Genomic DNA, 15,816 nt, shown 5'->3' on the forward strand with positions numbered 1-15,816 from the left:
TATTATTTAAATTGTTATTTAAAAAAAAGAAAATAGAAAGACAACCAAAACTAAAGAAGCTTTCAATGTTTTTTTGATAAAAAATTAAAATCTTAACTAGGGATCAGACATCAATGGAGTGCTTGGTCAAGTTGCAATGTGTCTTGTGGATATGGATCAAGGATTAGGACTCGAAATTATTGCTTGACTGATTATTGGGAGAATAGTACTGCCACTAGCAATTTTATAACATGTTTCAGCAATGATACTTGTAAAGGTGTGTTTCTTAACATTTTAATGAATGGTTTTGATTAAATGTTTATGACAACAAATGGTTTATCCCTTGATTGAATCAGTTAGATATACAGGGTGCGGCAGCTATTCGCAAACTAATTTTTGGCCAAGCTTTGTGATGTAAATAAAATACTTCCGCAAGTTTTTTTTTTTTATTGATGTTCAATGATTGTCTTAGATTTTAATAAAATTGTGAATACAAAACATTTTAGTTAAAAGTTTTGCAATGGAGAACAAAAGAACCGAAGCTTTAAATTTGATTCATGCGGGTTTGCCTGCACGTGAAGTGATTCGTGTTTCTGGAGTGTCTAAAACTACATTTTACAAAGTGAAAAAACGTGACAGTGCTGAGAGAGCCAAAATGCCATCTCCAGTGAACAAAAAAGTTGATAAAAAGTTCACAGAAAAGTCTAAAAAGAATGTTGAAAAGAATCTTACTGCATCCATCAGAAAGACAGCAAAATTTTTCAATATTGGTGAGAGCACAGTCAGAAGAGCTCTAAAAATACATGGAAAAGCCAGTGTGGTCCAACCTTCACATCAGCTTTTGACAGAAAGACTAAAAACGTTACGATTTTAGCAATCAAAAAAGCTTCTGAACCAGCTAAAAAGTCTTGCTTCATCAACAGTTAAAGTTTTCTCAGATGAAAAACTTTTTAGTGTTGACTGTGTGATAAATAGGTGTAATGACAGATTCGTTGTTCAGAAGGATGACAAAGCACCATCTGTGTGTCTTACCAAGCACCCTCAGTCCATCATGATGCTAGGAATCATCGCTTCCAATAAAAAGAAATGTCCACCAATCTTCATCAAAGAGAAAGAAAAAGTTACCTCTGATGTGTATATTAGCTTACTAAAATGCTTTGTTGTACCATGGCTGAAGAAGACATTCCCAGAAAACAATTACATCTTTCAACAGGACAATGCACCTTGTCATGGGTCCAGAAAAATTCAACAATATCTTCAGAACAATACGGCTAATTTCTAACCCAAACACTTTTGGTTACTATCCAGCCCTGACCTGAATCCCCTTGACTATAGTGTGTAGAGCATAGTTGAGAGTAAAGGAAATTTAATTGAATGTCAAGGTGGGAAAAGTATTTATCTTCAACTTTTCTCCTATTAATATTCATGAATATAATTTTTTAGTGCTTTAAAAATTCATTTTCAAATATGTTCTTAAAAGTTCGCGAATCGCTGCCGCACCCTGTATTCTGATATTACCAGTAGTATTTTGTCATTTTATATCTTTGAATATATCCATGATAGATTTTAATCTAACTTAGAAGAGTTTTTGTTTTTCATTTATACAGGAAAAACATATCCAAAAATCACAACAAAAAAAAACGTATTATTACTACTTTTACCACGAAAAATTTAATTTTAGGAGAATTTTTTAATCAGAGCTCAAGCAATGTTGGTCAGTGCTTTTCTTATTCCCATAGTATGATACATCAATTGGTAGGTTAAACATTTATGTGAACTTAAGTAATTCTGAAAAATACTTAAGTAATTCTGGATGCAATCTGGAAACAAAGGATATTGTTGGTTTATAAATGTTGGTACAGCAACAACAACATAAAAGGAATAGTTCTACAATGAAATGTTGTAAAAGTTTATGTTAAACTTATCAAAAAACCAGAACTTTAAAGTTAATGATTTTTTAAGGTCACTTTTAAAGGAGATATTGCCAAAAACAGAGGAATGATAAAAACTTTGTCAAAGCAAATGTTTTTTTGGTTTATCAAAATAATGGTAGGATCAAAGAATGGTAAATAAATTTTTAATTCAGCATTCAGTTTTAAGCTGTTAAGTTTTAATCATCAAACTGTTGAAAAATAAAAATTTTTAAAAGATGTTCTTTTAGCTATTGATAAATTGCCAGAAATGATATTGTGATGATTTGACAGCTGCATCTAAAAATATTTTAAGTGTATATTTTTACATTTTTTTAAAAAGATAAGTATTGTTAACCTGACTTTAAAGTATAGCTCATTTTAGTTGGCATGTTAATTAATTTTTGTAAAAAAGTTTCTCTTTTTTTTTTCTTAAACTAAAAAATATATTTCACAAATAATTAGTTAAACTTATCAAGTATTGTGCATTCGTGTTTTATACATTCTTGTTGTACATGTGTGTATTATATATTTTACATTCAGTTAATATGTTTAGAAATGGAACTCTCATTATTTTTTATTTTCTGTAAAGTTAACTCAATTTATCTTGTTGTAACTTTGAGATGGATTTTTTCTGAGTTGTTAATGATTCACCTAACCACTTAAACTAGACAAGGAAGCAAACCTGATACCCTAGATACTGACTATTTATCATGCTCTTAACCTAATTATTCATAATGTTGTCAACTATCTTTTGCATTTTACTATGAAGTAATAATTCAGCTGCAATCAAGTATGTCTTGGTACTTCCACCATTAAGTAAGGAATTAAATACAATGTCTTTTTTTTTCAACTTCTATGATAATTATCTGTGTTCTTAGAGTTATTAACCTCACTGAATACTTTGAATGTACACTGCAGGCTAAAAGTTTCTGAACACTTGGATTTTGTTTAATTTTTTGACTAAAACTCCCATAATTATTTCAAAAAAATTCAAATATCATATTTTATAAAAGGTACATATAGTTACTATTTAAGAAAAAAAAAAAAGACAAAAAATGAAATAAAAAAAATACTAACAACACTATTATTATTAAACCGTCTTTTCGTCAAAAAACAACCCCTGAGTTTTTATCACTTTTTTTGCAATCCGTGGCATCTATTTATTAATTTATTTATTATTTTGGGTGTAATTGGTAAACAGGATTCTTCTGATATCTGCCACAGGTGCTATTTGGATGTTGGGCATTTTTGTCTGACCTTTTTGTCCAATTCTTCCCACAGTAACTCTATTGGGTTCAAATCTGGTGATTGGCCCAGCCAGGTCATGTTTTTTAGGACACCATTATCCTCTTGTTCCTTTATATAGTTCTTAGATAATTTTGAGGTGTGTTTAGGGTCATTGTCCTGCATAAAAACAAAACCACGACCAATAGTTCTTGAGCCAGAAGGTATAGCATTGTTTTCTAGAATTGTTTTATATTTTTCTTTTATGATAATACCCTCAACTTTAACTAGGTCACCTACACCAGCTGAAGAAAAACATTCTTCATACCATAATTGACCCACCACCATGCTTGATTGTTGGCACTAAACACTCTGGGATCATTTTTTCTTTTGTTGTTTTTCTGATGTAAATTCTATGTCTTTGCCCAAACAAATCAAATTTGGACTCGTCGGTCCATAGTACTTTTCCCTAGTCTTCTTCTGTCCAATTTTGGTGGTCTATAGCCCATTATAACTTTTTCTTTTTATTTCCAATCTGTAGCAACGGTTTCCTGACCGCTATACAATCAGAAAGTCTTGCTTGTCTAAGACGTCATTTCGTAGTGATTAATGAAATAGATTTTGAATGACTCCTATTAAAGCCTGAAGCTATTTCCAGGGCTGTAAGTCTTTGTTTTCTTTTACTCATCAATATTATACTATTATCTTCTGCTTTTGTTGTCTTCCGTGGTCTACCAGATCTTTTTTTGTCTTCAAAAATGCCTGTTTCTTTCCATCGTTTGATGTTATCTTGTACAGTACTTTTGGCAAATTTTAATTTTTTGCAAAGTTTAAGAACTGAATAACTCTCTTTATGTAATGTAACTATTATAGAAAGTTTTGCAACCGTTAAAGAAGGTTTTTTACTCATATTTTTAATTAAATAGTCGAATTATAAGATTTTAAAATTTTTTTAAAGATTTTTTAATGCAACTGTCATTAATGCCAAATGAAAACTAAACAAAACTAAATATTCTTAATTATTTTAGTCGGATATCATTATATTATAAATATTTACTTCATGTTTCAACAAATAAATAACTTTAACAAGACCAAACTCTTAAGAGTAATGAAACGCTATATATCAAGTTAAAATAAACAATTAAAAAAACAAACTTATTTATGTAAGTTTGAGGTTAGTAATACCCAATTACTGACCTCAAACTTACATAAACACTTAAAATTAGTAAGTTTAAGTAATATAAATTAATATTATTGATTAATTTAATGATACAGGATAGATTTTAGTGTCCAGAAACTTTTGGCCTGCAGTGTATGTTTGACAAAATAGAGTTTTCAATAACCTCTATCTGGTGTTTTATCTTTGGTTCTTCCTAGTTTATATTGGTTTTGTTTTTCTGTCTCTTCTTATAAGCCACACAATAATGAGTTTCTGTACAGCCATCAATTCTACAAGTTCTACTATTTTTACTTTTTTTTTTTGACAAATGGTTAAATTCAAATAAAGCATAATATTTGCTTCTTTATAGTCTCTGAGTGTTGTATTATTTTGTATACTTTAAACTTTGGGCATTTCCAAGTTTCTGATTTTAGTTCACTTTACTTTATGAACTTTTGAAGTGCTCAATGAACTTTTGAAGTGCTTCAACTTTTTCATTTATTTCTTATTCATATACCTCATGTCTGTAATGTATTAAATACAGTTCTGGAGCCTTATTTTGGAGTTTGTAATGCAACAAAATACCAAGCTCCTTAGTTTTTTTGCAACAACCAACTAACAATGCAAAGAAAATTCTTCCCCCTCCCCTCCCCTCTTAAGTTCAAAGTGCCTAATGTTTATTTAAATATTTTAAAGAACTTAAAATACTGCAGACTTAAATCATAAGTCTGTATTTTCTATTTAGTGTCTTTAATTCAAGTTTTTTAAAGCTATTTAATGCTAATGAGCTTTGATTTAAATCAGATCTATTTAACGCCAATGAGTTATATGAAAGGGATTTCCTATTTATAACTGGACATGTGGAACTTAGTGATCCCCTCAATAGTTTGTTTAAATATGTATGGCTCATACAAAGTTCTTTTTGAAATTTTATTGCTCATTTTAACAATAGAAGCTTTTCAGTTACTTCAAAAGATAAGATTGATTTCAAGAGCAGGTTAAATGATAAGTGATCAAGAAAATGAAAACAAAAATCTTTTGTTTCATGGACAATTTCTCAATATATGATTTAATCTAAAAATACCATGTGTTTACATTGTTAATCTAATGTAGGAGAATCCAATAGCGCATATGATGCAGCTAATAGTTATATTATTGCAAAAAGTAAATAAACTACACTCTTTTTTTATAATATTTTTTCACAAATAGTCTTATGGTGACAGAAAAAGTCTTTATGGTTTTAAGGTTGCTAAGAAATAATTTTTTAGCCATTTCCAATTACTTTTCTCCCATTTCCTGCAGTTTGCAAAAAAAGTAAACCAAATATAAAGTATTATGTTTAATTGTCATAGCAAACTGCTGTAACATCTCTATGGCATTTATTCAATTTCCAGTTTTAAATCACAAATCATTTATCAACACAATTTAAGCAGTCATAGTTGAAGTTAGTTCTGCAATAGGTAAATATGTCAGACCAAAATAAACAAATTTTATAAAATTGAAAAGAAATTTTATCAAATTTTATCAAATTTTATAAAAGTGAGTTAGCAATAATCCAACCACTTGGATTATTGCTAACTTCACAAAAAAGTAAACCAAATATAAAGTATTAAGTTAAAATTTGTTAGTAACATCCAAGTATTGTGTTTAATTTCTAATTTTAAATCACAAATCATTTATCAACACAACATATGTCAAAGCTGAAGTTATTTCTACAATAGGTAAATATGTTGGATCAAAAGAAATGAGTTTTATAAAACTGAAAAGAAACTGTAAAAAAGTTTTTCAGAATTTGAAAAGTGATTTAGCAATAATCCCACCATTTGGGTGTATTAAAAATGTCAAAATAACATCTTATTAGCCAATAAATCAAAAAAATTATTTCCTATCTGGCTTTCTGCTAGAAATCTGTGACTTCTCCTTTTAATAGAGTCTTTCCCTAAGTTACGCTGTCTTTTTTCCAAACCTCATAACTTTTCTGTAGTTAGATTGATATATCTTAAACTGTTGTGAATTTAAATAGATGAGGTTAGTTTTATAAATAATAATAAAAAAAATTATTTAAACAAATTTTTAAATAAAGAATAAATAGTTTCAGTTTCTTGAGCTTTGAATAAAAATATTTTTTTTGATGAAAGTGAATGTAGCATTTTTTTAAATGTAAAAACAACATTTTTAGCTCTTATATTCTTAATATTCCAAAATATCCTTAAAATATTTTAATAAATCTATAGGTTCTAAAGACAACTCGTAACTTTTGATAATAAAGTGAAATATAAGAAATCTATCAAAGACAACATGTAGTTAAATTTAATCCACCAAATTTTGACCATATTCTGTTTGGTAAAAATAGAGTTGTATGTAAACTTCTTTAGAATGGAAATGTGGAGAGAGAAAAATCAGAAAAGTTACTCAATATTTCTTTCTTTTGAACTATTTGACTTTGATCACATTACTTTGATCTATAATAAAAATCATGGTCTAGTTTTTGAAAGTTTTTTTAGTCTTTATATTGATCGTTTCAATGTATAAGTTTGTAAAATTTGCATTTTCAAAAGTGAAAGCCTTTCTACAAAATTAGTAAAGTATTTTTTAAAGTGGTTGGAGAGTATTTTGTAACTAAGCCTTTTTATGTCATATGGTTGATATAATATGTTTGTGTGTTTTGGGTTTTCAGTTTACTGAAATGATTTTTTTTTTAGTATTATCAAGTTATTCAGAGTTAATACTGCAGATTATCATGAACTCCACAAATTTTAATTCAGAACTGTTTAATATGGTATGACTTTTAATGATCGTTCAAAAATATTTTTGTCATAACAGCACAATAATGCTTAACTAATTTAAGAATATGAAGTACTAAATTATACACTTTACTGAGGCTGAGTACTTAAAAGTATTATCTATTGAATATTTTTCTAAAAAACCTGATGATAGCTTTAAGTGGTATTAAATTTTTGTCTCCATATCCCTTTCTGCATTTTGCCATACTTAAGAATGGCTAATTGGCCTCAGTCATCTGCTTTAGTTTGTGGAGTATTTTGTATGGTTTCAAAAGATTGGAATTTAAACCAAGGCAGTTGTGCAGTATGTGCTAACACTGTCTTTTTGTTGACAAAATCCTTAATCTGTTGTAACATTTGTTCATTTGAAGAGTTTATTTTTCTTGTCAATATCCTTCTTGCAGAAAATTCTAGAACGGCTAAGTCTTTCTTGTATTTTCATCGGTTTGTATTTGTTGTTGTGTCAGAGACTGTCATCATTGAAAAAAGTGCAAAAACAATTACCTTTACAAGTTATTTTCTCTGGTTTTAACATTAGTCAGCAATTGATTCAATAAAAATAATCCCACTCTTTTTCAAAGCATTTTAACTTTTTTTAATGCAGCCTTAAATAATTTTTTACTTTGTATATCTTTTTGTTGTTCAGTTACAGTTACGGAAAAAAGTATCCGGACAAACTATTTTTAGGTATAATTCTATGTTAAATGAAGGAAACCTCATACTGTTATATATATTTTTGTAGCTCTCAACAAGCTCTATCTAAGTGTACCATCAAACGTTTACTATACTAGGTAGATGTATCTTTTGGTAAGAAAAACTAAAATGACTGTGGAAAAAAGTATCCGGACAAAAATATATTTATTTTTTTTTTGTAATTCATTTCTTTAATATTTAGTCCATCCTCCTTTATTATTTAATACTTCGTCAATTCTCTTAGGCATTGACTCAACCAGACTCTTACACCTCGTTATATCTATAGAATTCCAGCATTTTCTGAGTGCTTCCTCGATATCGTCTTTTTTCGTCAATATGAGCTTACAAATTTCTTCCTTGACTACTTTCCTTAGGTTTTCTATAGGATTCAAGTCTGGACTTTGTGCTGGCCAATCTAACACCTCGATATTTTTGCTTTGGAGCCAGGCTTTGGTATTTTTTGCCGTATGTTTTGAGTCACCATCTTGCTGGAATAAGAATTCTCCATCGAATAACTCTCGAGCAGATGGTAGCATATGATTTGAAAGTTTTCTAACATACTTAGGGGAAGTCAATGTTTCCTCTATAACATGAATACGCCCAACACCATTCCAACTGAAGCATCCCCAGGCCATGACATACTTGTCATGCTATATTGTCTGTTTAACATGCTTTTGTTGCATTAACTCATCTGGTATTCTCCAAGTCCAACATCTACCATCTGAACTATTAAGGCATATTTTTGTTTCGTCTGACCATAATACCTTCTTCCAATCATCAACGGTCCAGTTTTGATACTTCTTTGCAAACGCAAACCTCTTTGCAATATGTCGTTTGGCAAGTAGCGGTTTTTTGACAAGTGCTCTACCATGTAAATCATACTCATGCAGCATATTTCTAACAGTTCGAGGACTTATATTGACTAACTCGAGTTCTCTGAGTTTATTCGCAATATCTGTTGCATTTGGTCTCACGGAATTCTCAACCAAAGTGAGGATTTTTCGATCAATCTTTGGAGTTGTTTTTCGTTTTCGTCCAAATCTTGGCAAACTTTTGAGTACTCCATGCTTTTTAATTCTCCCCAGAGTATCTTAAACAGTTGATTTGGGCATACAAAACTGTTGAGCTATATCTCGAACCTTTTTGCCTTCTTTTGAGAGCACTTCAATCTCTTTCCTAGCAACTTCTGTCAATTCTTTACTTTTCACCATGGTAACGGTTGTCAATGGGTTCTAAATGTTATAGAAATAGAAATTATGGTTTTTATCATTTTTACTTATATTATCCTAAGCTACTAGGATACTTATAAGATATTATGCCATTAACTTTATTGAAAATCTTGACAAAAAATTAGCAGAAAGTAGCTGTCCGGATACTTTTTTCCACAGTCATTTTAGTTTTTCTTACCAAAAGAGACATCTACTTAGTGTAGTAAATATTTGATGGTACATTTAGATAGAGCTTGTAGAGAGCTACAAAAATATATATAACAGTATGAGGTTTCCTTCATTTAATATAGAATTATACCTAAAAATAGTTTGTCCGGATACTTTTTTCTGTAACTGTATTAAATTGTTTTTTTTTTTTTTTTTGGTTTCTTTTTGTTTTAATTTTTCTACAACTTAATGTACATAATTTGTTTTAGATTTCTGTTTGCTTAAATGATTTTAAAATGTTGCTAGGTAATCCAAAGATTAGTATATCAAATGTAAGGTAAAACTTTTATAATATTTTTTTTGTAATTTTTTATTGTAGAAAGCTTTTATTTAAATAAAAAATAAAAAATGTTTTAATTAAAACATAAACAAACAAAAAAAAAACAAAACAACTTCATAAACTTCTTTATGCTAATATAAAAATAATAAAAACAGATCATTAGCACCAGTTCTATTTTCATTTTACTGATTGCTTAGCATTATTCAACTATAATTAATAATTTATATATATACATATATATATATATATATATATATATATATATATATATATATATATATATATATATATATATATATATATATATATATAATAATCATTAAATGTAATAGTAATATATAATAATTGACATTTTACAATTATGTGAATAATATTTTATGATATATTAATATTTTATTATAAAATGGTATATATAATACTTATTATGTAATAATTAATATGTAGTAGTTAATAATATTTTATAAAATAATTTTTTAAATAATAATTTAAGTTATATTTCATATGTAACTTGTTATATTGTGCAAAATGAACTTTTAAAAATTTTTATATTAAGCTTTTTAAATATTAAAAATGAAAATTAAAACAAGTAAAAACACATTATCCTTGTAGTACTTGGCTTTCGATTAAAAAAAGATTTAATTAGCATTGAATTTGGAATAGCAAAACATTTTTAAAATAAAATGTTAGTTGTTTTTTTTTTATTATTATTAAAAACAAATTTAAAAAAGTCTCTAAAAGAGGCATTTATCTTAAATATATATAATAGCTATTAAATGTAACAGTAATATACAATAATTGATATTTTATAATTGTGTGAATAGTATTTCATAACATATTAATATTATTTTATAAAGTGGTATATATATAGAAAGTAGGGGAGACCGGGGCTAGTTGGCTACGGTTTTAGTTTTTGAGCTCTGTGCATTTCTGGGTGAACTTTTTGAGGATATCAAATTGCAGTTCAAAAGAATATGAATTTGGTAAGCATGTTCAAGTGCCAAACATTAAAAAAATAATAATTTGTGGCTCAAAAAGGGCCTCCAAAAAAGAAAAAAGCATGTGTCAACTTACCCCAACCCAGGGTAAGTTGCCTATACTCTCAGGGTAAGTTGGCACACCATATAAAAAGAGACAAGTTTAGCAACATTAAGCATATATTTCAAGTGCATCTTTTTTATGAAAACTCTTGATGATTTTTATCCGACAATATTTTTTGACATTAACTTTTATTGCCAACTAGCCCTGCAATCATTGTCCCAACTAGCCCTGTGATCATTGTGCCAACTAACCCCAAAAACTTTTTGCTCACAAAATGGCTTATAAATCCCAAATAACGCAAAATATTGAGAAACACAAACATGTGACTGGTTAGACACAAACAGAAACATGTGACTGGTTAGAGTGAACCATACAACATCTACATCTATTCGAGTTTACTTGCAGCTAATGCTATTGCTTTTTAAAATTGAAAAAGCAATATAGTTACAAAAATTACAAAATTAATAAAAAAACACAAAAATTGCTATAACTTCTATGCGCACGCGCTTATAGCCCTGAAAGATGAGTTAGTAAAGTGGGAAGGCTCCATGTGAATTTTGGAAATTTCTAGTGGAAAATTCCAAAGTTAAATGCAGTGTGTCAACTTACCCCTGTAGCCAACTAGCCCCGGTTTCCCCAAATATGTAAAAACTATGTATAGTTTAAGTTAGCAAAATGTTATTAAAACTTTTTTTATATTTAAACTTTTTTATAATAAAAGCAAACAAAAAAGTCTCTAAAAAGGGTTTTCAAAGAGGTTCTCAATTAGTTCTATGGTCTGTAAAGGAATAAGATAACAATCTTATGACAAACTTTGGTTCACTTTTTTGTTTAGAGACTTAAATAAATTTCTCTTTTTTTTAAGAGATTTTGTTTTGCCTTTTAATACTCAGAGGTTTTATAATATTATTTATGAGTGAAGTGTTTTTAATAATTTTTATTAAATTTATAAGAGTTATTAGGATGATTCAATGTTATATAAAAAGAAATTAAGCTGTAATTGGTTTTTAGTGAATTAAAAATCATTAGTTTTCTAAGCTTCATTCTATTTATGTTTGATATGATTGATCTATTTTAGTTCTGGAGTTGTAAATGTCACTGTTAGGTATGCAAAGATAAGTGATGACAATCAGTTAAAGTTTTATCAATACATGGAAAATAATTGTTTCCCAACACTTTACAAAAAACTTTGGATTAAAAAAGTGTTGGTTTTATGTAATGGTAAATATTTTAAGTTATTAAAAATTACTTATCTAAACCTGTTAAAGTTGTTCAATCACATAATTGGTTATGTTCTTAAAAATTAGACTGCTGCATGATTGATGCAACAGGAGAAGGGAAATACAAATATAATAAAACACTAGTGAACACAACATCTTTTGTCTTATGTAAATATAATGCTTCTCTTATTAAATATGCGTTTAAACACGTTTTTTAATAAACATTTTTCTTTTATAGGAGCTTATTGGGAAGATGCTAATTTTAGTGGCTGCAAACCAAAATCTAATGCCACTAAGGAGTTGATTTCTTTAATTGAATTATGATTTATTTTGCATAGTATTAGTTTTATACTTTGTTTGTTCCAATGTTTTAGATAGGAGAAATGAAATTAATTTATTGCCTATCTTGGTACATAAGATATCAATATGCCTATTTGTATCAAGATCCATCTTAATATAATGAATCTTTTTTTTTATTATTATTATTATTTTTATTATTATTATTATTATTATTATTATTATTATTATTATTATTATTATTATTATTATTATTATTATTATTATTATTATTATTATTATTTTTATTATTATTATTATTATTACTTTTATTACTAATGTTATTATTATCACTATTACTATTATTATTATTGATTATGAATAAGACTTTCTATAGTGGTATTTGAATACTTACACAATATTTAGAGATGCAATAATTTATAACTAATTTTTTATCTGCAGACTCTCCATTTTTAAATCATCAACATATTCATTCAACAATATTCATTAAATGTTGAACAGTATCATTTTATTACATTTCTTGGATATTTTCAGGCTGGGCAAGAATTCATTGATTTTTTGATATTGTTAGGAGTAATCTTTAAGTTTCAAAAAAAAGTTTTTTTTTAATTGTTCTTATGTTTTGATTGTCTTAAGATTGATACTCCTAATTTAAAAGTATCTTGTTTATTGTTTTTAGTTTATTAGTAGTATTACAATAATGCACTTGAATGCAGAACCAATATAACTTTGCCCTATTTTACATATTTAAAATGTTAAATATGGAGATTTTTTTTTTAAGAGAAGTTTATTGAGCTGTATGTTACATAAGGCTTTGTAGTTTTCCTTTTTAGATGTAAAAGTTTTATAGTGTGTATTTTCCTTTAAAATTAGATTCCTACATGTGTTGGTAAAGAAACAAATAAGAACTGCTTATCTCCTGAAGTCAAAATTCAAAAACTCAATGAGATTAAGACATCCAAATCGTTATTCACTACTCATGAAGATATAGTCCTAGTATCAAATATTCTTGATGATGTTTTTATGAAATCATCCGCCAAGATAAATGTAAGTAGTTTTTTTTTCTTTTTATAGTTTAGTAGTTTTTAGAGCTTTGTTAAGTTGGATTGTGGTTTAAAAGTGAGTTCCATCAATTGTGTTCAATAAAAGTTTTGTAATTATCTTTTTAACTTTGATTTTGAAAAATGATTTTTAGAATCTTATTGATTTGCTTATCCGTCATAAAATTTAAATTTATTGAAATTCAAATCAAGAAACATAAAGCGCTGTTTTTTCATATGTAAGCAACTGCCCTAAAGGTAAATGAATGAAAAGTGAATCAACTACATCAACCCAAAATGCAGAAAATTGTGGACTAACTCCAGTCATGCATTAATTTTAATGGCAAAGCCAGATAGCCAAGGCAAGAAGCTTACAATATACATCTATTATGAGTAATCCACCCTAAGAAACCATCATTGGGGAATTAAACCAACTAAAATTAACGCAATTGAGCTGACTGTTAAATCTCATTTGTAAGTGATTTGTCACTGTAATAATGCTCAGTCCAACTGTTAAAAGTTCTCAAGGTCACTTTTGAGGCACTTTATTGGGATGTTCTACCCAATTCGCTGCATTCACTCGCTGATCTTGCTCCTCCTGACTACACTGCCCAACAGTGACTTTGTTTTGGAAACAAAATTTGTTATTTCTTATGTATTTCCATGTGCTGAATTCGAAAATGACATTAAAAATGACATATTAGTTCTAGTTTAGGAATTAAAAGCAAAAATTTTCTCTTAAGGCAAGGGTTGAATTAAATTATCGCGAAATGAAAAATACGGAAAAATATCTGGTCTTCAAAATTTTAGTTTATGTAAAACCGTGTACTTTGTTTTCAAGGGGCGAATCAACTTAAATTTGTTAGTGAAAAAGTTACAAAGTATAAAATAAAAAACTTAAACTACAAAAGTAATAACACTCCACTAAATAACTGCATTATAAAAGTAATAACACTCTAATAGTGTAATTACTTTTATAATGCACTTATAACTTTTGTAATTCATTCTTAGTTTGAAACAACATCAGTAATTTCAAATTTTAATTGAAGTAGAAAAGCGACTTTTTATTGGTTGGTTTTTAAATTAGCGCTCGTTTTTATGGACTGTTAGTAACTTTTTATGAAGTACATTTTGCTAACAAACTTAAAATAATTTGCGCCTTGAAAACAAATAAAGGGCTTTGCATAAACTAAAATTTTAAAGACCAGATATTTTTCCAGATTTCGCTATTCTATATCTCAAAAACTAGAGCTAATAAAAAATTTTCGTTGTCATTTTCTTTTTTCTCAGCCCAAAATTAGTATAATTTGAATAAAATTGTTAAAGATACAAAAAAAAAAATTTTTTTTTTGTTGCGCAGTGCTACCAGTCAATTTTTTCAATGCCTGAAACATGGGGATAAGTTGTAATTAACAATGTTCAATCATTTAAATAAAATACTTTGTACTAATTTCTCTGAATAAAGGTTCAAAGTTAAAAAAAGAAAAAATGTAAATTATAGTTGTACACCCAATATAACTTTTTTCTTGCTTTTTAAGTGAGGCGTGTTCACAGAGTAATTGATACAAGTGATCTTACTATCAGCATAAATCTTTAACTTTTTCTTTAAAATAAAATGAAAGCATTTTTGTTTGTTTTTTTTTTTTTTTTTTTTTTATGTTGATTATTTTGATATTTATAAAAGAAAACCTAAAAGTATTCTGTTATCTCTTATGTGCAAACACAAGTGTTAATAAAAACAAACGTTGTTGTTTTTTTTCTATTAGGTTACAGGTGACATTTTTGATATGGTCAACATGATTTTATCAACTGATAGCTCTTTGGTTATTTTAGCCCAAAACACTAACAACTCTTCTAGAAAAATATTACAGGTTCTTCATGTATTAGCCAATGAAAGCACTGAGGAAGTTAAAGAATTTAAATTGCCTTATAAAAAATATTCATACGAACAATTTGCCTTAACTCTTGCTCCTGCAAAATATACTGATACATACATTCAAGTTAACAGCCAGGGAGAGCAAGATCCCAGTGTAAACATAATGGATAAAGTTTCAACATCCTATCAAAAAAGTAAAATGTTTTAATGCATTTGTTTGTCCCTGATGGATATTTCTGATAATTGTTGAAAGTTTAATTGTAATATAACTTGAGATTAACTCTTATTTACTCACATTTGTTCCAAAATAAGAAGCTGTTATTGCTTCTACTTATAAAAGTGCACCCTGTAAAAAATATTTTTCATTCAGATTTGTTTTATCTGTTAATATTTTAATTATATTCGTCATTTTTCACATTTTTTAATTTTCATTTTTATAAGAACTTTCTATTTCCATTCAAAATGTAAATTTGATTTATTAAGGCTGAGCTTTTTCTAGAGTTTTTGGATTTAGTTTGCTTTCTTTATTTTGTTAGGAGTTGATTGGAATGCTTCTGTACTTATACCCAGAAGTGCACTAAGCCTTCAAGATAATGTTCTATTTTCATTTGTATTTGAGAAACCTACTTTTTTCTTATCAAATAACAACTCTGCTTCTTTACATTTTAATCAAGGAGAAAAAAGGCAGAATGTTACTGGAATTATTGTAAGCTCCATCATTTCTGCAAGTGTTTTTAATCATTCAGTCAAAAACCTCAAGAAACCTATCAAATTAAGGTTCAAGAAAGTTGATCACAAGAACTTGAATGGATATTTGGATTGCTATTTTTGGAATACAACTTTAGGTAAATAGGAAATGTTTTGGTATATTTTCTAAG

At 27.8% G+C, this 15,816-nt stretch overlaps 1 protein-coding gene across 7 annotated transcripts in view; it reads left to right on the forward strand.

The window, feature by feature from the left end:
• LOC149885727 (uncharacterized) overlaps positions 1 to 15,816 on the forward strand; it is a 28,667-nt gene that overhangs the window by 12,152 nt on the left and 699 nt on the right. The window contains exons 5-12 of one of the 7 annotated variants that reach the window (XR_016453850.1): positions 101 to 256; positions 6,978 to 7,054; positions 9,397 to 9,464; positions 11,584 to 11,726; positions 11,964 to 12,024; positions 12,896 to 13,069; positions 14,829 to 15,132; positions 15,475 to 15,783. Coding sequence is in view for 2 of the 7 variants with exons in the window: in XM_090092002.1 (XP_089948128.1) it covers positions 101 to 256; positions 6,978 to 7,054; positions 9,397 to 9,464; positions 11,584 to 11,726; positions 11,964 to 12,043; positions 12,896 to 13,069; positions 14,829 to 15,132; positions 15,475 to 15,783 (1,311 nt within the window). In the remaining 5 variants the exon portion in view is untranslated. Of the gene's footprint in view, positions 1 to 100; positions 257 to 6,977; positions 7,055 to 9,396; positions 9,465 to 11,583; positions 11,727 to 11,812; positions 12,151 to 12,895; positions 13,070 to 14,828; positions 15,133 to 15,474; positions 15,784 to 15,816 lie in introns of those variants that run through there. The other 6 variants (XR_016453851.1, XM_090092002.1, XR_016453853.1 and 3 more) reach the window with 6 other exon arrangements.

The sequence above is a fragment of the Hydra viridissima genome, unplaced genomic scaffold (assembly GCF_058129835.1).
Source record: "Hydra viridissima isolate aposymbiotic clone 2 unplaced genomic scaffold, HvirCarnegie_v1 scaffold_7, whole genome shotgun sequence".
Lineage (NCBI taxonomy): Eukaryota > Metazoa > Cnidaria > Hydrozoa > Anthoathecata > Hydridae > Hydra > Hydra viridissima.